At 37.3% G+C, this 20,760-nt stretch overlaps 2 protein-coding genes across 2 annotated transcripts; one reads left to right on the top strand and one right to left on the bottom strand.

Annotated features, from left to right (window-relative positions):
- Window positions 1-587: 587 nt before the first annotated feature.
- Window positions 588-2,522, top strand: mespaa (mesoderm posterior aa). The gene is made up of 2 exons (XM_026930905.3): window positions 588-1,361; window positions 1,491-2,522. The coding sequence occupies exons 1-2, from the start codon at window positions 732-734 to the stop codon at window positions 1,575-1,577; spliced, it is 717 nt and encodes a 238-aa protein (XP_026786706.3). The 5' UTR covers window positions 588-731; the 3' UTR covers window positions 1,578-2,522.
- Window positions 2,523-7,538: 5,016 nt separating this feature from the next.
- anpepa (alanyl (membrane) aminopeptidase a) lies at window positions 7,539-20,429 on the bottom strand. Its single transcript, XM_026930291.3, has 21 exons — window positions 20,303-20,429; window positions 17,429-18,112; window positions 17,054-17,196; window positions 16,812-16,954; window positions 16,598-16,724; window positions 15,840-15,994; window positions 15,649-15,762; window positions 15,416-15,559; window positions 14,596-14,661; window positions 14,422-14,487; window positions 13,864-14,039; window positions 13,687-13,763; window positions 13,286-13,419; window positions 13,120-13,175; window positions 12,861-13,008; window positions 12,692-12,783; window positions 12,481-12,591; window positions 10,117-10,284; window positions 9,847-9,987; window positions 9,666-9,747; window positions 7,539-8,317 (listed from the first exon to the last, which is right to left on the bottom strand). Exons 2-21 carry the CDS (start codon window positions 18,016-18,018, stop codon window positions 8,165-8,167), a joined length of 2,886 nt encoding a protein of 961 aa, XP_026786092.3. The 5' UTR covers window positions 18,019-18,112; window positions 20,303-20,429; the 3' UTR covers window positions 7,539-8,164.
- Window positions 20,430-20,760: the final 331 nt, after the last annotated feature.

Genomic DNA, 20,760 nt, shown 5'->3' with positions numbered 1-20,760 from the left:
TCCAGAACCATGAGCCAAGACAGAACTGTGTACACAGTGCACAACAAGACCGATAGGCTTAATAATAAAGTTTTGAGTACAACATGAATATACAGTATGCACTAACTACATATAAGAGCAAGACAGTATAAGGGAAAAGCAGATATTGTGTAAAACAAAACATCAAGCATAAACAGCAATGAGATGTGATTATAGTAACTATTAATAATTCATCAAGCATCAACAACAATGAGATATGATTATAATAACTATTATAATCAAGCAGGTCCTACTTTATTTATTACTGACTGGAATGAAGGCTGAATTGTATAGGTCATATATCAGCTACAATCCAGGCACCTCAAAATGATTCCTGCCATTACTTTGCCATTTAAATCTTCCTCATTAACTAGAAAAGGCCATTAAGTGTAGCTATAGTATGTTTTATATTTATACCTAACTTTGTGTCTAAATGTCTGAAGAGTTACTTGTGATTTCAGACATTTTCCTGGTTGTGAGGCTCAGTTGCTAGGTGTTTCTTGTGGTGCTCACACCTCAGCCTTGAGCCTGGATGAGTTGCCCTTTCCCATGGACCCCCTGCCTGTGGTGTCACCTCTCCTCTCTGGCCTGGGAACAGCTCCTAGAGGTGCCACCTCACACCTCATGGAGGATATATACAAGAACTCCACACTGCTAAAGCATCAGTCAGACTTGTAGCCTCTCCTCAAGACCTTTCCTAACTCTGAGCAACCATGGATGTCTCCAGCTCTCTTTTCCAGCTTCAGGATAACACAGAGTTTCTGTTCGACTGTGAGGGCCTCTTGGAGCAAAGCTTCTCTGCTTCTGACGCCGGCTACTACAGCGCCTGCAGCAGCCTCTCACCGGCTTCCTCCACTGATTCCAACTGTTTCTCTCCACCAACTTTCCACTATGGAACAGGACAGGAGAGCTTTCCAGAGACCTTCCATCCAAAAAACAGCAGTGATCAAGAAGAGAAGAAAAATGGCAAGGTGGCCAAGAGGACCGGACGACCACGGTCAAAGTTCCCTGGGCTGAAGCGCCAGAGTGCGAGCGAACGGGAGAAGCTCAGGATGAGGGACCTGACCAAAGCATTGCACCATCTCAGGACCTACCTGCCTCCATCAGTGGCTCCCTCTGGACAGACGCTGACCAAGATAGAGACTCTGCGCCTCACCATCCGCTACATTTCCTACCTGTCGGCTCAGCTGGAGCTCGGGCAAGAAGAGGCTGCTCAGGGAAGTCCTTCAGCGCCAATGCAGGCTCCAAACACGCCAGCTTTCTATGAACAGAGCTTTAACCAGGTGGCTCCACAAACATCAAGCTTCTCCACACAAGGGGTCTTCAATATGCCTTACTGTCAGGTATGTACCCAATATTACAGTATCTTGAATATCTGCAAATAATAACCTAAGAATTGTGCTAATGTATTAACACATAACTTTTTACTAATTGTGACTAATATGTAATCTCTTTTTTTTTTTTTACAACAGAATGCAGAGAATAGCAGCCTGCCTCCATCTCCAGCTCAGGATTATTGGATTCCCCAGCAGCAATATTGCTATTATGGACAGTGCTAACTGACATGGAGGACATTTCCACTGAAGGGCTATTCATTTGTGCAAAGTTGTTAATACTGTAAAGCTTGTAAATAGTGAATATTTTATATCCTTATTTATATTTTTGTAATTTTTACAACTCATTATTTATTGATTGCAAAATATTTGGAAAAAGTAAAAAAAAAAAAAAAAAAGGTTAAAAAACAATTTTCCTCTGTGCATTTTTTTGTGCTTTTAGCTCTGCTATCTGATATCCTTTATGGGTTTTTAAATCTAAATCTTTAACCCAAGCCCAATACAGCCTAATGATAGACAGGTGGGTGATGGTAATATCACATTGTAATTAGCACCTCGAAGGAAGGTCCCCTGGTGAGATAAAAATAAGAGAGGTAGGACAGTAAACTCATTCTCACCATGTAGCTCTTTTATGCTGCTGGTCAGTAAACAAAGTTGAGCATTGAACCCAGTGGGACGCCGCTCTGAAATGTAAGACTTAATATCTTGACTTCCTACTGAGCTGAATGCGGATTGCAGCGAATGTGAGCGCTGAGATTCACCCAGAGAGCTTTTTAGTTCTTGGGAAATCAAAATGATTTACTTAAACTTGAATGAGAATTTATGCAATTTTTATTGCTCAAGTCTGCCTGCAGCAATGCAGCTGCTGTTCTGGTGTCACTCGAGAGGTGTGGGACTATGGGACTGAGGATGGGTCTTTAAAAAAACAGCACACCTCCAAGGCGATAATCCTGCAGCTGTTCCCAGACACAACACTTCCTCTGTCCATCTGTGCTGTGTGTCTCGTCTACCTCCTGTCCCAGTGCTGTAATGTCAGGGCAGAATTAATCATTGTCTAAAATGAGATGTTTTTAAATTATGTATTCTGACAAAAATGCTACATTAATAGAATAAACAGATAACAATTTAACGCAAAAAACAATATAAAGTGACTTAGCCAGGTTTTTGACTATCACCATCTTCAGTGTAGCTTGGTGTAGATTCCATAAGTCTATGAAAGAGTACTGGAGGAATAAACTTCTAAAAAATATTTCTTCAATTGTTTTTTTTGTTTGTTTGTTTGTTTGTTTGTTTGTTTTGATGATGATGGTGGTGGAAAGTGCTGTCTAGCACATCAATCCAAAATCTGGGTTTCATTTGGGTTGAGGTCCGGTGACTGTGAAGGTCAAACTGTATGATTGAGATCTTTTTCATCCTCATTAAACAGTTCAGTGAGCTCTTGTGAGCCACTCCCACCAGGACTGTAATGTTTCTTAATACGGGATGTAGTAAAAGATAGTGAAATATAGCATAGTGTGCCAAGTATCCAGAGAAACAGAACAGAAATTGTTCTGATAATCAGCTATGCAAGCAAAGTGCTTCTGAGTGTGTAGGAGGTAATTTGCTTGCTGCTGATAAAGGACTAAATGTCCTGTTTCTCCTGAAACCTTCTGTGTACTACTGTATATGAGTGCAATACATGTCATGACAGAGTAGTTGAGAATGACCAGACTAGTTTGAGCTGGCAGGAAGCCTACAGTAACTCAAATAGCCACTCTTTACAACCATGGTGAGCAGAAAAGCATCTCAGAATGCAGAACGCATTGAATCTTGAGGCAGATGGGCTATAACAGCAGAAGACCACATCAGGATCCACTTCTGTCTAAAGAAGGAAAGGAAGCTGTAAAGTTAAAATATCTAAGTACTTATATACATTTCATGGTACTAAATGCCCCTTTAAACACCTGGCTTATAACTCAGTTTTTTTCTTAGAGCTTATTATATAGTACGTAGACTACTATTAATTTTTTCAGGAACTACAGTAAAGATAATAGGAAATAGTTACAAATCTGGATCAACTGGTCTTGGGAATTTAAAGTTTAATATCACTAAATATAAAAGCTCTGTATTTGTATATTAAAGCTGTAGTTCGTTTCTTTGCAATGCCCCTATCCATTGTTCAGGAGAGTAAAGCTGTCCATGAGCAGACTGAGTGGGTCAGATGTCACAATTCCTCCCTGTGTCACTAATAGAGATGTGCGAGTTAATCTTGACACTCTGCTCCAAGCGTGTGGAGCTGCTTAACAGTGCTGTGTGAGAAAAGGTTCAAAAAGGTGAAGGTGTTCTGAGATAGGTGTGTGATTAGACTCTTACCACGACTGAATCTACCTCTAACAGAATGTTAAAACTGCCACAAACAAAGTACACGGTTGTCACAGAAGATCTTTTTTGATACTAAACACAAGATGTGGCAAGACACAGAACATACTAAACTGACAAAGTTTTAGCAAAGTTCCTGGCTAGAGGCTGTCTAACTACAGTTCTCATACTGTACACCATGCTGGAAGTGCCAGCCTGCTTCCTACTCACATTTGAGATCTAAAATGCATTCCAGGTTCCATGTATAAATGGCACAACAGTCTTGTTAAACAAAGGAATAATGCTGCATTCGAGTTACAACTTGTAATTCCCCGCCTACAATTGCTAAAAACTACTGAAAACATCCCCTCAACTTACAATTTCAACTCACCAACTTGGGATAGTTTTCTCAACTACCAGTTCCTTCCCTGTTTACAGAGTGACGTCAAATCAACATGGCCGCTCAGACTGTGAACAGTGTAAAGTCGTCCTTCTCTACTTTTAAATGAGTTTATACTAGTATTGGCTTTAGATCAGTTAACATACAGATACAGTACTTGTTTAAATCGATAACATTCACCATACTAATCATTTGAGAAGGTAATCGCCAACATTAGAATGATCACTAACATTAGCCAGCTAGCTTGTTGCTAATGCTAACCTACTCGATATTCTCCACGGTTGTTGCTGAACTGCAATTTCAGTCCAAACTGTTGCATGAATGTTTGAAGTTCACAGACCTGTAACTGTAAAGGTGCAGTTAAAGTAGCTCTTCATGAGCTTTATTTTCTCTGATGGAGCAAATAAAAGACATTCGTGGAGGCGTCCACTTTTTCCACTTGGCATATCGAACGTCCCGAGGTGGGAAATTACATTACTACAACTTGCAAATTACCTCTTACAAGTCACCACGAACGCAGAGTAAATATTATCCAAAGTAACACCATTACTATGACAAATTCACAATTTATAAAAATAAAGCCAAACATTCTAAATGTTAGTGTGAATATTGTAATTGCTCTGGTAGTAACAGATGGATTACAGTCATGGGTATTAGTTCTCATTCTCACTGCTACAACTGCGAAATTTAGATTTGTTATTAATTTAGATCTACTTGAAGCTGTCAGATGCTAATATGTCTCACTTACACCCTGCTAATGATGCTAATAACTTAAACGGCAGACTTAATTACAGTAACGAAGTAACTAGATTTACTTCCCACCTCTGATAGGCTCTGAAGGATTTGGCTTTGGAAAGTAAAATATTCTGAAAGCCAGAAATACACCCGTGAGTATGTTTTTTTTTTTTTTTTTTTTTTTACACTCCCACATCTGATAATTTTATCGTGGTTTATCATGTGTCATATTTTTTTAAACTTTCTCTGAACTCCTGTCTAAATGAGCAGATTTATGTAATGACTGTAATGCTGCTTTCAAAGCATTTTAAACTCCACTGGGTCTCGTGCAGTTTTCAAGAGCACACTTTAAATGTCAGAAATGATAAATCTTATAACCGAGGTTTATCTATCTGTGCGCCAGGTCATGCCTCATAAAGGTTGAAATCCGGCCCAGAAATTAATTTATAATCCGTGTTCTAAATTGAAATTGCCTTGTGGACTGTGATTGAATTGAATTTGGGGGGGGGGAAGAGCTAGTCTCTGGTATTCCACTAGGGGACAAAATAGGGCAATAAACTCAGGGCCATACACTCTACTACTACTGCCAAAATGTGCTAATAATATGTAATTATTCATTACCAAGCTACAAAATTTGTATATAATCCCAATTAAGTCCACTTTAGTTTTAGGTTGTAACAAAATGAGGAAAAGTTTTTCACCAATCTTAAACACAAGTGATAACGGTTAGCTCCTAAAAACAAAAGAGCTTAATTAATATTTTTTCCACCAATGTTCAATATCATATTAACAAGAAGTCCAATGCAAAAGTAGTGGAGACAGGCAAACGTTGCACTCACAATATGCAATGAAGCTACACAACGCAGTTAGTGTAACCCTAACCCTAACCCTAGCTCGGCTAGATAATGATAATACGTGTATGATGGCACTGACAGCGGGATTAGCATGAAAATTGGGAAGCTGATCAGTTTGAGCAGAATGTACAGATGAGGAATTGAGAGAGCTGGACAGACTAAAGGACTAAAGTGCTGCTGCATCACTCTTCATTATATACAGCACCATTAACAGGTTGCAGTCAAATGGTATTGTGGGTAATGTACACTCACCGTCTGTAAGTGTGTAAACTCTACAGACTGCTGTGTGTGAAAATCCCAGGAGATCAGCAGTTTCTGAAATACTCAAACCAGCCCTTCTGGCACCAACAACCATGCCATGGTTAAAGTCACAGAGATCACATTTTTCCCCTATTCTGATGTTTGATGTAAACATTAACTGAAGCTCTTCACCTGTATCTGCATGAGTTTATGCGTTGTGCTACTGCCACATGATGGAATTGGATAACTGCATAAATGTGCAGTTGTACAGGTGTTCCTTTTAAAGTGGACGGTGAGTGTAGGAAACTGTTACCCAAAATGAAAACAGACGAAGATGTCGATGAAAGAAGTTTAAACTAAAAAAACTCAGAATGTAATCCAAAAATAGATTTGTAAGGCTTACGGCCTTTGTAAGATCTTCATTTATTGAAGATTCATTTATTTTTGCACAAAATTGCTATATTTTAAGAGAGTCCAGTGTTTACTAGGTTTGGAAAGTAACGACATGTACTCTGATTACAGTACTTCATTTCATGGTTTACTGTAACTGTACTTTTTAAGTATAGTTAAACCATAGTACTTTTACTTGAGGTATTTAAAAATAAAATATTTAATTCACTACATGTGTTTCACTGTTACAGTGTAAAACCATTTAAAGCATTTAACACAAGCCAATTAAGTGGCAGTATGTGCAAATTTTCATAAAATTCAATTTCGAGCTCCAGTCAGAATAAAGCAGTTTCCTGCCAAAGGTCTAGACTTCAGGCGCCAAATATCTGAGGCAATGGAGACAGAGGAGTATCCCTGGCCCAGTTTATCAGATATCTTCAGTTTTAAATGCTCCAGACAAAACAAAGTGATAATGATCTGTGTGCAAAACTGTGGGGTCAAAAACTGCGGAGAATATCTTTAAACAAAAAAAAAAAAAGTTGGGAAATCCAACCTGCAGAAACAAGTACACGTAAGACATCAGGCAGCTGAGTGAGCTAGACTACCTAGTCAGGTCATTTGATGTTTTACAGTATGAAAGCTCTGTACTAAACTTAAGATGTCACTTCGATTTTCAGTAGCAATTACATGTTATATTAAATATACAGTATCTAAGTGCTGCTAGAGCCAGAAACATGTATGAATTAACATGAGCTAGCTAGCTAACAAACCTAGCAAGCTACTGAAAGCCCAACAGCATTTGGCTATGTTAGCTAGCCAGCTAATATTACCATGCTTTATATACTGTTGATGATAGAGGTGGTGGTCACTTCAGCATTGCTCACATAAGTGTTCAAATATGCATTCCTTAGTTATAGAACATTTATTGGATTAGTTGTGTCAGTTGTAGATATGCAAAAAGTAATTTGTAAAGTCCTCAAGTGGTTTTCCTCTAGAAGACTACACACGTCAGTGTGTTTTGCAATCTTTGCACCACCACCTAAACCCACAAATTGAGCAAATTCTTGTGCAATTTGTTAAAAAGAAAAATCAAAGAGATAGACCATGTTGAGCTTCCAAAAACCTTCCAGTTAAATACAAAGAGGAACAAAGAATACTGTTAATATGTTCTTAAGATGTCTTACTCATCTTGAGGACATGTCATAACAGGAAGTACAAGTTACCTCATAATCTGATTGAATATGTTTATTCAAAAATAGCAGTCATTTTTACTGGCTTGTAGGAGCTTCATTTAACCATTTTTGCAATTTAAAATGCAAAGAATTGTTATATTTTAAGAGAGTCCAGTGTTTGTGAAAGACAGTACTGGCTGGTCTAACTTGGCGATGAAATTATTAGGAAGGAGTAATGCATTATATCACCAGATCTAATCGATGGCAATAATAAGAATGACGTGGTACAAACTTTTACACACACATACACACACACACACACACACACACATACACACACTTACTTAAAGGCAGATAGGCAGCTGCATTAGTGATTTTAGTTTTTGTTTGGTTTTTTTAGCATTTCGAGTTTGTAATGCTCTACTGGGTTAACAGCATATAATCTGATGTGGATGGGAAAAAAGCTTATACTTATGTCTTTATTTTTGAAAGAATGGGGGCTGCTAGCCCATTTATAACAACCACCCTTAATAATGGAAATACAATTCAAATCCATTATGAATTGCTGTGAATATGCTGATATGCCTGGATGTTCATGCCAATGTGACGGTCCATGGATTCCGCTCCTGTAAATGTTGTGAATGGAGTTTGTAAGGCTGTCGAGGTTGTTTAGTGCTGTGCAGTTCATGCTGTCTCAGAGATGAACCACTTCAGAACTTGCTCCTTGTTCTCCGCCAGCCATTTTATCCTGGCTGTTGTCTTCTCAATAGCCTGCTGCAGAGCCTGTGAGGCCGAGCCAAAGCCTATGTCCGCGTTGTCCTTTTGGAACTGTTTTAACTGCGAGACACAGCACAATGAGGTGTGTGATTATATTAAAACTAAATCCAAACCCTTGAACATGACTGATGTGATTTAATACACCAACAATACCTTATATGGTGCTCATGCAAAAAAAAAAAAAAAGTCCTCCAAAATCAGAGAGTATGTTTTATACAGTGTAAATCCAAGCAAAGTTAGATATAGCTGTGTTTAGACACCAAGATATACTTACACGCTACAAGTAAAGTCCCTACTTGGTAGGTTTGTTGAATATAGTGGTATGATGGTATACCATGTTGAGGAAATCTGAAATAGTTGTTTCTTTTTGTTTTTTTGTTTTTTTTACGCTAAGGTGTAAGCAGGGCTCGATTTGAAGGGAGATGCAAAAGAATGCTATCTCACTGCTTTAAAAAAAAAACAAAATACCAAGACTCATCATTATCCTTTGGTAAAACTGCCATTCTCCTTTCCCATTTTCAATCCCTTTTGGATTAATGCAGCAGAGCCAATAAACATAAGGAAAAAGGCCGTAATTAAGCAACTCCAGTCTAAACATGAGCCAATCTCTGTTCCATCCAGACACGTGCATTTATGTAAATTATGTAACTGAAGGCATCTCTTCGGATAGACTTGCTACAGTGCTAAAGACATTAGGTCACAAAGGGGAGAGTTTTCACAGACTTTCATAGACAATTCATTTTATTTACCCTCTTGGATCTGAGACCATGGCTTGTTTAAAAAAAATGTTGACAATGAAAACAGAATGTATAAAGATACATGGACAGAGAAGTATGTGTTTATTCTTCCTGCTTCAATTTCAAAACAGATGTCTAATCTGTTCAGAGTTTGTGGTATTAATCAAAAGTGGTAATATGAAGCGGCACTGTGAAACGAAACATAATCACTTCAAATTGCCTTATTTATAGCCATGAGCTAACGTAACTGTTATCACCATTCAGTCATGTTAGTCACTTATCCAGATGTTTTAACGTAGCTGTACCTTTATACATTTTAATTGAACGCCCCTGATGATGCATTATGTGTTAACAATTTCTACCTCTCTGTCTAGATCACTAATAGTGTATGTATGGTTATATACTGTATCATTTAATGCCATTTTCTTGTAAGGTTATTGTTTACAGTAATTTATTTGGCAGATATTTTTATCTAATTACAATTGAAAGAGAATGCAATCCAAACACAGAGCTGAGCAGTTGCTCAAGAAAATAACAGTGGTTCTTTATTTATCTGTCCTTACAATCTTAACCTCAAACTCTTGCAATCACTAGCTTTAACCACAAGCCACCACACTCCCCTGTGAATTCTACAATGTGACTCTTCCGTGTGGTTTAATGCCTGGTCCTACCTGATGTAGCTCGAATGGTGTGCAGAATCTGGCAGTGACGTCACTTATTAACCTGGAGAAGCTGAATGATCCTGTTCCGTACCTGCAATGCAAATATTATGCCTCAATAATGTTCTTAGCCTTGAAAACTAAAAGCTCTGTCTTTGATTTAGAACCATATCATGTTACATGTCACTCGTACACTTTAAAAAGGTACTCCCATCGCGCTCTGACAAAGTCCCATGCCAGAGGCTGGCCGACCACATTGCTGGCAATTGATCCTATCACAGAGGTCGCGTCCTGTTTGCGAATCTTTTCAGGATCCAGAGTGTATTCAAGGAACCTCATTTTAAAATGAAAAGATAAAAAGGTGGCAGAATCAGAATTAATCATTTTAATCTATTTGAGACTTTGTGTAGCTTAAAGCATAACTTTAAAATAGGTTCAAAAGATGAAAGCCCAGAATACGTACCTGTTAAGCAGCCATGGCTGTTTTGTGCAGGATAAAGCTGACCTCAGTTTGACTGCCTCAGCTGCTACTGTGGCCTTCTTAAACATCTTCCAACAAAAGTCCCATTCCTCCACTCCTCCTGCAGCGATGGCATTGCAGTACACCGTCGACCTCAGGTTGGGGTGAATCCTAATCGACACAGGATTAGACATATGATATACAATATACATATATAATATACATTTTAAGGAATTTATTATTATGAGACTGTTTTGGTTTATGAATTAGCAACATAACCAGTAAGAGCTCTCTTAAGTGGCACTCCTAGCTAAGATTCCTAGCTAAGGTTCCTAGCTAAGACTTTCTTCAAAAAACCTATTCATAAAACTGCTGAGAGGAATTCCTAAGCAACGCAGAGCCAGCTATGACTAATTAGCAACAAAAGTGACTGCTTAAAGCTCACAGCTGCCAAAGGGCCCCATAATAAATGTTGGTCTATGACCATAAAGTTTGAATCATGGTTCTGAAGGGGAAAAAGAATGTTTTAAGAGCCGAATTCTTACTACTAAATATATAAATAGAGCAAAATGCAGGCTTACACTTTTTATATAAAGAAACTATGCCATAACCTAAGCTTACTAAACTAGTACAGTCTAAAACCTAAAGCATTTAAATAATCCATTAGAGAGTGTCAGTAACCGTGTAATGAGTACTCACCCAATCAGTCTGGTTCAAGATACGTGTTTGATTGGCAAACAGCAAAGTATATAAGTATTAAACCCCTAATAAGTACACTGTACTGAGGGAGCCTTATAAAAAGTGCCAAAAAATCGTGTAAAAATCAGTGAAACATTGGAAGCAGAGGTTTCAGTAGAAAATGTGTAGTCATTTGCCATGTGGAAAATTGACATGGATAAACTGTACAATTTCTTTAACTTTTATAAATTATTATTATATATATATATATATATATATATATATATATATATATATATATATATATATATATATACATATAGTACTGTGCAAAAGTCTTAGGCACATGCAAAGAAATGCTGTAGAGCAAAGATGCCTTCAAGAATAATTAAATTATTTCTTTCTACATTAAAAAAAAAATTCTATAAAGAGCCCTAAACATTAATGAATTAAAATTAATAAATGAAACAAAGTCAATATTTGGTGTGACGATCCTTCGCTTTTTAAAAAAAAAAATAGGATGAGCTGTAGGTGTTACTGAGCATCTTGCAGAAGCAGCCGCAGTTCTTCTACTTTGACTGTCTCACTTGCTTCTTATTTTTGCAGCAAAACTCAGCAGCCTTCATTGTTTTTTGTCTGAAAAGTGTCTCTTATGTAATATGCTGCTTTCTTTACTGACATACAAACATTTTTCTGTAACATTTAATTTTGTGCTGGAAAACTAATGTTTGGAATTCTAAAATTTTTTTGTACTGAATCAATAATGTAGAAGTTATAAAATAAAAATCTATAACAAAGTTTGTATATATATGTATGTATATATATATATATATATATATATATATATATATATACATATATATATATATATATATATATATATATATATACATATATAGATATATAGATATATAGATATAAAGCATAGATATAAAGCATAGATATTTTTGAAAAAGCATGCAGATGTAATTTGGCAGATTTGAGAAAAGAATTTTTTTTTTCAGATTTACCCATAAATAAGCACTATTCCTTTAAGGGCACTATCAGTAGGTGCATGGACCCCTAAAAGGTTTGTACGAAAATAACAATGTTTTCAGCGCTACATGCTTGGAATTGTACATTTTAAATTATACCAAGGTTGTAAGGTCTTTTTTTCCTTTTTTGTTTGGTTTTTGTATTTGTTTCAGTAAAGTTAATCAAATTCTGTGTCATTCTTAATTATTAAATGTTCCTTGTTAACATTTATACTCATATAAATTAGGCAGCTTTACATATTCATGTGCAAACACAATTAATTTTAAATGATCAAAATATATGGATAAATAAATAAAATAAGAATAAAGAATAAAATAAAAAATAAAATCTGATAAGATTGCAGATAATTTCTTATTTAAATTTATCTTAAATTGTTATTGATAATTGTGCTAATTTAGAGAGCTAATTTTTCATGAGATGAGGTGAGTTTCTTTAAAAACTGTGAAAACATTTCAGATTTTAGGTTTTCTACACTGTGACTTTCCAAAATTTTTTACAATGTGTCTCATATGCTTGCTTAATTGTAATAAAAACACAAACGCTTCCATTTACAATTAATACATAAACTCATTTCCTCTAAATTAGAAGTCAACAGGTGACTTTTTGATGTAAGGTGCAGTGCTATATAATGCTCCAGTTATTATATGTACATACCTATTGTGTTCAGGATCCTGCATCCACTGTCTAAACCAGCCCTTGGTGAGATCCCTGCATTCCTGCACTCTTGTACTGCACGCAAGTGACAGTGCGATGATCTGTGTGAATCTAAGTGCAAAGCAGAAAACACAAGAGACGTGATTAACACTCAGTTATCTAATGAGAGTGTAAGAGTTAAGAGAAATTTTAAAATGCTGTAAATCTTTACTGATCAGTGTGGCCTGCAGGCACCGTCGTCCAATTTGCAGTTACAGAAGTAAAATGATCAAACAGAGGCTTGACTTGTTTTCGCAAGTAGGTCTAAAAGGACAAAAAATATACACTATTACACTGAATAAATTTGAAGCTGTTTTTATTGATGTCTTTAATGAGCCCACCTGCATCGGTCCGTAAACCTCATTGCGATCAAACACTTCAAATAATGAGCTGAGGCTTCTGAGAGCTGCTTCCCACGGAATGTACTCTCTCTCCATTGACAGATATTTAGTCGTTCTTAGAGCAAGTGTTACATTTATGATAGATGCCCTGAAGCAAATGGAACATGAGTTATATTAACAAGTATGCATTCAACAAGGAAACAATGACATCACTTAACATGGAGATATTAAAAGAAATGTACAGGAATGGTGATCTTACCTTGCTAGAGTAAAGGCATCATCCAGAATCTGTGCTCTATTAATGACTGGGATTTTCTAAGCAAATAACAGAAAAACAAAATCTTTGTAGCTTTGAGGTTAATTGTGTCATATAGATATACTCATATGGGTATGTCATATATGGCATTATGTTTTATTTTCTGTACCTGGTGGTTGGTTGTCAGCTGATCAAGTAGTCGTTTCCAGTTCTCAATATCATAATTGACTCTGTAATACCCTGAAACATTTAGATTTGCCAAAACCCAGTCCTCTTTTCTGGCTTTAAGTGGTTTATGCATAGCTGGAGAAACAACACAAGAATCCCAAGAAGTAGTTCTGTTATAATCAGGCTAAGAGATAGGGTTATGCTGAGACTTACACAAAGCAACCATTCATTTTACAGCACGGAGAGAGAAGACCCATATCCGAGTGACCTCACGTCAGTATCTATAATTACATCATACTGTGCAGTGTAAGATGGTCATTCAGCAGTGAAGCTTAATGAAATACATGTCAGTGCTTCCAACACAAACAGTATTGTGGTTGTAATGGAGTGCATGAGAAGTACCTGATTTTTGAAGAAGCCAGAGTTGCTCCTGTTCTACACCACTCTTCATCCATTTGATTGGAATAAACCACTCATAACTTAAGCAGAAAGGCATTAAGATTTCAGCTTGCAGCAAATTAACCAACAGTTTTACCAAGCTTAGTTATAGTATCAAAATGACGTGTTTAGGCATCATACTTGAATTCAGATGATCGCTCTACCACTGAGTTTGGCTCCAGGAGAAAGTGCCTCTGGCTCACATTCCCAGTTTGGGTGTCAATGGTGATGACTGGGAAACCCATTTGAAGAATCCAACGGTTCATGATGTCATGGACTCTGTGCGGCAATTTCAGATGCGGAGTTTTATCAACTGCCTGGAGAAGACATTGGATACATTCATTTCTCATGAGAAAAGATGAATAGAACAGGTTCTCACATCTAACTGGATTTCCTCTTCAGTAAGTGCTTTATCCTGGTCAGGATAGCGGTAGATCCTATTCCAGGAACACTGAGCATGAGGTGGGAAAATTTAGCATAGTCAGTCCAACAACTAGCATGTTTTTGGGAGGTGGAGGGAAACCAGAGAACCTGGAGGAAACTTGCACAGACTTGGGTAGAACATGCAAAACTCCACACAGACATTAACTAAAGCTCAGGATCAAGCTGTGAGGTAGAAATACTACCTGCCGCACCACTATGCTGCCCCATACTGAATTTGACATACTTAAATTCCTCCAGACCAGTATGCCTACTTACATTCTGAAGATGATCCCAAAGGTCAGAATATGTAGAGCTCCCAAAAGCAAACTGATTTAGATATGTCTGTAAGGGAATATTGAAAAGATGCTTTATTTTATTTTATTTGATCAACACATAAGTAGCCCTCATTAACACTGTAAGTTTTAAAAAAAACATTCCAGTAAAGCTTACACTAAGTCCTTTGGCAAAGACAGTCTCAGTGAGGAACTGAGAGAGCATCCTGAGCACCGCAGCCCCCTGTAATAACAAACACATGCAAACTCATGAGCACACTTACATATATCTCACAGTGGACTGCAATGATATTGCTAGCAGATATATAAGTTGCCATTTAAGCATTCTCGAGTCTTATGATATGTTGTTTAAAGCCATTTAATAGACTACAACACTTTTCATGATAGAGCAAGTGATTAAGAGGAAAGAAATCAGGAAAATTTACAGAAGAGTACAAATGTCTCCACTAATGCTTTTATATCAATTACAAATGACTCAAGAAATCTCAAAATATAATTATATAATATAAAATATAATATACTGCTGATGCAGTGAATGCAGATTTTTTTTTGTTGTCTTACTAAAAACTGAGCAATATTATATGAATAAATGACTATCAAGTGACTTTCCCTACTATGAGTAAAAAAAATGAGTAGACTGAGTGGTAAATAGCAGGGGTATAGATCTCCCGCTTTCAGATGATACGATGCACATTTCAATATGTAGTACACAATATGATAGAGTTAAAACAAGTACTGTAACAATTCGAAACATTTCAATTTACTACTGATCACCAATACAATTCGGTTTAGCACTGATAGGATTAGATTTATGCTCGATTCATTATGATTCTGTCCAGTTAAAACCCAATCTAGAACCCTTTCACAAAGCTAAGTACCCTAAAATATTCAAAGGAACCCATGAAGAACCCTTTTACTACGAGTGCAGTGAACAGAACATAAGGGTTAATTGAATTAAACACAATAAACCACTTCACCTTGCTGTAAGAGATGGTGTTGAACATTTGGCTGATTTCTGCTGGTGTATTGACCTCCTCCTCTTTGCAGGACAGAGGGTGGGAGGACACCAGGCTGTCCACAGCAAACGCACGGTAAATATCATACAGTATGATCTGGTCTTTCTTTAGAGACACAAGAGAGGGCAAATTAGACACTGATTGGACAAAGAATACCTACTATATCATAGATATCTCCCGTAGAATGATCTTACCATGTTCCAAGTAGGCTCTGCATAGTCTGCACCAAGGTACTCTACGTATGATGCAAAACCTTCATTCAGCCACAGATCATTCCACCATTTTAGTGTCACAAGATTTCCAAACCACTGGTAGCCACAAACCGCACCATTAGCATGATGTCAAACAAAAGAAAGAAATCTTTGTCACTTGGTTGTAACATTACCATATGAGCGAGCTCATGAGCCACCACAGTTGCAATCCTCTGTTTGTTGCCATTGGCTGAGGTTTGGGGATCGAATAGAAGTGCTGTCTCTCTGTAAGTGACGAGTCCCCAGTTCTCCATGGCTCCAGCATTGAAATCAGGCAGTGCAATCTGGTCTACAAACGAAAGCACAGAGAATTTCCCACTGGTTATTGGAATGATGAGCAGAAATTTCTTTAGACAAATCACCCAGATTTATTAATACAAGTTGTTCAAAATGACCTTCAGGCCTGAAATCTTCACAGACAAAACCGAGCAAAGTTTGTATAATTTGTAAAACTAGAAATTAAAAAAAAAATCAATATAGCATTCAACCTAAAGTTGGAAGATTGCAAGTTCAAATCCCCACAATCCCACAGCCATCCGTGGCCAGATGTCCAAGAGAGCAAAATTGTCCATACTTTCTGGATAGATGGAAAGACATTACTTTCTCCTATCAATCAGAGTAACACTAACTTATCACAGGTATCTGTGAAGCATAAGATGGCAGATAACGCTTTCCTCCGAGTGTATTATGCTGCCCTGTGATTTAACAAGAGCAGCATTTCAGAAAGATGCAATGGCTGGATTCACACGTCTCAGAGGAAGCACATGCTAGCCTTCACCCTGCCTGGATTAGCTGACTTTTGATAGGGGCGAGAGTGGGAATTGGAAAGTAAGCATATTAGGATTAGGAGAAAAAGAGTACAAAATGAAGAAAAAATTAAATACGGTCATACCTGACTTAGAGAGAGGATAGGAAGCATTGTAATACTTCTCAAAAAACTTTAGTATTGGCTGTGTGATGTTGAGGGCGTAGTCTCCTTGGCCTTCTTCAATGGCGTTTTTCCTTGCCCATATACGAACCTTTCAAAAAATACAAACACTTAACAGATATCTCGAGTAACACTGGACGAATGTAATAATCAATTTGTTGATTAGTTATAAAATTACCATCACATCCTTGTTATCTTTTTGTTTGCTGGTGTATGTAAATTCACAGACAATGAAAGCAACAAGATATGTAGACATCCTCTTTGTGGGTTCAAATCTAGTCCTAATAACATCATGCCCAGTCATTTTAAGGCTTTCTGAACCTGAGAGAAACAAATCAGGCCAAATGTATGATCAAACTCTAAAGTATGTGATATAAGTGAAGAAGTTTGTAAGCAATGAAATTCACACAATTCTCTCACCTATATCTTGACTGTTTGATAGTGCAACAGTTCCTGGCTCATGAATGAGAGTGATGTGAAATATGGCCTTCATGGCTGGCTCATCAAAGCAGGGAAAAGCTTTTCTAGCAGACGTGGCCTGCATTTGAGTGATGGCGAGCACCCTGGAAAAAATGAACAAAAATAAGTTCGCATGTTGTAGACTCGCAATAAATCCAAGTACGGAGGCAGGAAGGATTCCCAGCAATGCCATATGTGTGTATGAGGAATGTAATAATCTGTTATGTTGGTAATATGAGTGAACTAGGAGAAAACTATAGAGAGATCTTAATTCTCCTTCCCATTTTTGCTAAAATGCCAAAATATTTAAGTGGAAAAACCTCTCCAAAAACTTACTTTTTGACACCGTTCTCCTCGTACTCACTCCTGTAGAAGCCTTCCAGATCGTCAGCCAGCTCACCTCTGAACTCTGTATAAAGCCAGTAGACTTTTTCTGGCTTTAATGTCCCCTCCAGCTGGATCACTAAGTACTGGGTTTCCTCTTGGAACCAGGTTTTTCTAATGGCCGGAGCCTCAGTGTTATGCATTCCCAGCAGCTTCGCATGCCGCCCCTCGAAAAGCGTCAAGTTCAGCTTGTGGCAATGAATCAGGATCAAATCTGTCTCTCTGACACATGTAAAAGCCACTCCAGATTCACCAGTGAAAATGTACATGCCCTGACTGTCCACGGTGAGCCGAGGCCACAGCGTGACATTGTAATATTGAGGAGATAAGGTGTCAGGAAGTCTGTATTTGTCCCAGGGTTCGTTGGATGGTGGTGAAGTGGGAGATGCAGGTGATGTTGTCCCATTGTTGAGCATGAGTTCATTTTTGGCCTTTTCTTTAGAGTAAACTATAGATAGTGCAATTATGGTGATTACAGCTACAGCAGCAAGCAGGACAGCTGTTATGGCCAGTTGTTTACTGATGTAGTAGCCTTTTCCCATGGTTGGTTTATCTGATCTCCTGTTCTTTACACTAACAACGAGATTCTAACATGACAGCTGGAGGAAAAGCGTCATCTGTTACAAAGCTGTATATCTGTGAAGATAAACGTGTGAAGAATTGGATTATGAATGTTATCTTGGTGTAAACAGGTTATTAACTCTTAGTTAGTGTGACTGACTTCATAACTTAAAAAATATTTCAAAGGACTTGGAAAGGGAATAAAATCCAATCTACGTTTTAACTTAAATGAGTAGTGTGAGAAATGTCAAAATTTGTGAGACAAAGTTATGGCATAAATTAAAAAAAGGAAATACATAAAGCTGTCCTTAAGTCTAAACATCAATTTCAATCATAGCAAATTACTCAAAAACAGTGTGCCAAGAGGAAATAAGTAAAAGCCTACAAAGTCTCATTAGTCTGTTGCAGTTTCCAGACTCTCCTGGTACCTAATATCTCCCCTGTATATGAATATTAATAAATAATAACACACTTACGGAAGATTTGGGACTCTTTAGTGTTTAAGATCAATATAACAGAAAAATAATATGACTTAGATAGTAACTCCTGAACCAAATGTTAGTCCACATGTTGCAAACTTTACAGATGCTGCACGTAAACAACACCTCAAGCAGCTGTAAGAAAATGATTGCCTTTCTGTCATGCGATTATGTCATGCCATCTGTGTCAGAGCTCTTTAAATATATACAGTTGTTTAAACAGTGGAGATGATATATCATTAACTAGGTTATTAGTATGGTGTTGTCATTCACTCATGATAAAAAAAAAAAAAGGCGATTATAGTCTGCCATGCCATCACACGTACTAACAAAGGGAAGTTCAACCCAGTAATATCTCATATTTAGCACATTCATCTGGTCTATACACAACTATGAAACAATGGTGATGAACTTAGTCAAGCTTGGCTACTCGAACACCACCCTGATTCCACATAATATGAACTAGAAATTACAGTTTCAAATCTTGGCCACAAACCCAAATTCCACACAATTATTAGGTATGGTTAGTTTTGTTTACAGCATTTTTAGCCCATAATTCTTCTTCAGTAAATGCTTTATCCTGGGCAGGGGGAGCGGTGGATCCCGAGCCTATCCCAGGAACACTCCACACAGACGCCACTCCACACAGAGAGTAACCCGAGCTCAGGATTGAACTGGAGACCGTGGAGCTGTGAGGTCTCCAGTGCTGTTCTCTTAACAGCATGAAAACCTGAAATGTGGCCGCTTGAAAATGTGCTACAGTACACATTCTGTTGCCCTAAGCGGTTTTGACATGAATAAAAGAAACCATACTCATCCAAAAATCAGCTGCTATCTGGGAAGCATACACTTGGCCTTAAGTAAAATCCATAAGTCATTGCTGTTGGTCTTTTATAGAACGTTAAAGATGTTTAAATTAAGAAAATTATGAAGACTATGCAATTGTGCAAGTGTTTTCGGTATATTTATAGAATCTGCTTACAATTGTACATTTTCAAAGAAATTGTACTTCAGTAGTTTATCTAAACAAAATAGAAATACGGTTGTCTCAGAATGTCTTGTAGAACATTATTTTTAACTAGGTTACACCTGTAACATTGTCACATCCTTACATCTAATCAAATGCCACAAAATCAGTTGAAGTTTCCTGAAGATAAATCCGACTAAGCACTTCGAACTGGTGTGCTTCAAATGATGGATGTTTCATTGAGAGAATTTGGGCAAAAGTATGATTTGCAGATGTTGTGGTCTGGAAAATATGTGGGCAGGGAAACATTATCATCAGCACACAGAAAACCATCTAGTACATGCAATATGTTTTATTACCCAGCAGTCTGAAACACAATGATAAGAATGAGAAACATACTCCCAAGACTGAAGAAGGCTATCATTCCTAGTGATAAAGAAAGCAACAGTTCTTCATCTTTTTTGTACATTTTGATAACATTTACGATAGGCCTTTGCCTTTATTTGCCTTGGACAAAGTGGTAACTCTAAAGCTTCAAAATGTTTGGTCATCTCTGACTATGTACCAGGAGATCAAGAATATAAATAAATAAAATAAAATGAAATAAATAGAAGCTGCATAGTGAACATGACTGATCAGGGCACATCCTGTTCGTTCATCATATGCTAAATCAATTATCAGCTAAACAGCAGAAACATGCATGCATGTTAAAAAGCATGAAAAATCAATCTGTTTTCATGATAAAACTAGTATAAAAGAAGAGGATTGAATATGTACATAAACGTGTGTAATGTGAGGTAAAGAAAGAACAGTACATACCAAGTGTCCATGTAGCGTGCGCAAAAGAGAGAAGTGAAGACTGATGTAGCTAATTAGAAACACACATTCTTTCCCTCTCTCTCTCTCTCTCTCTCTCTCTCTACCTCCGCTGTCTGGGATAAGCAGGAGGTGGTGGCTTATTCAGAGTTTTTACGCACACTCATGTTGGTTTTACTATCCGCATAACTAAATAATGCTATGTGCCACCACCCACAGAAAAGCTAAACTCAGTATCACAAAGAATGTCACTTCTCTTTTTTTTCAGGTTTATAAATAAATTTACACATACAATTTTTGGTTTAAAAAAATAAAATGATAATTTTTTTTCTTCTTTATGGGGGCCAGCCAAATGTACCTCCCAGATCAAAGCAGTCATATATTTTCTAAAATTATGGGGCTTTTTGGTGTTCACAAATGTATAAAACTTGTGCGAGCACACACACACACACACACACACA

The sequence above is a fragment of the Pangasianodon hypophthalmus genome, chromosome 11 (assembly GCF_027358585.1).
Source record: "Pangasianodon hypophthalmus isolate fPanHyp1 chromosome 11, fPanHyp1.pri, whole genome shotgun sequence".
NCBI classification, from domain to species: domain Eukaryota; kingdom Metazoa; phylum Chordata; class Actinopteri; order Siluriformes; family Pangasiidae; genus Pangasianodon; species Pangasianodon hypophthalmus.
The sequence above is the reverse complement of the archived record's forward strand: the minus strand, read 5'-3'. Positions and strand labels throughout refer to the sequence as shown.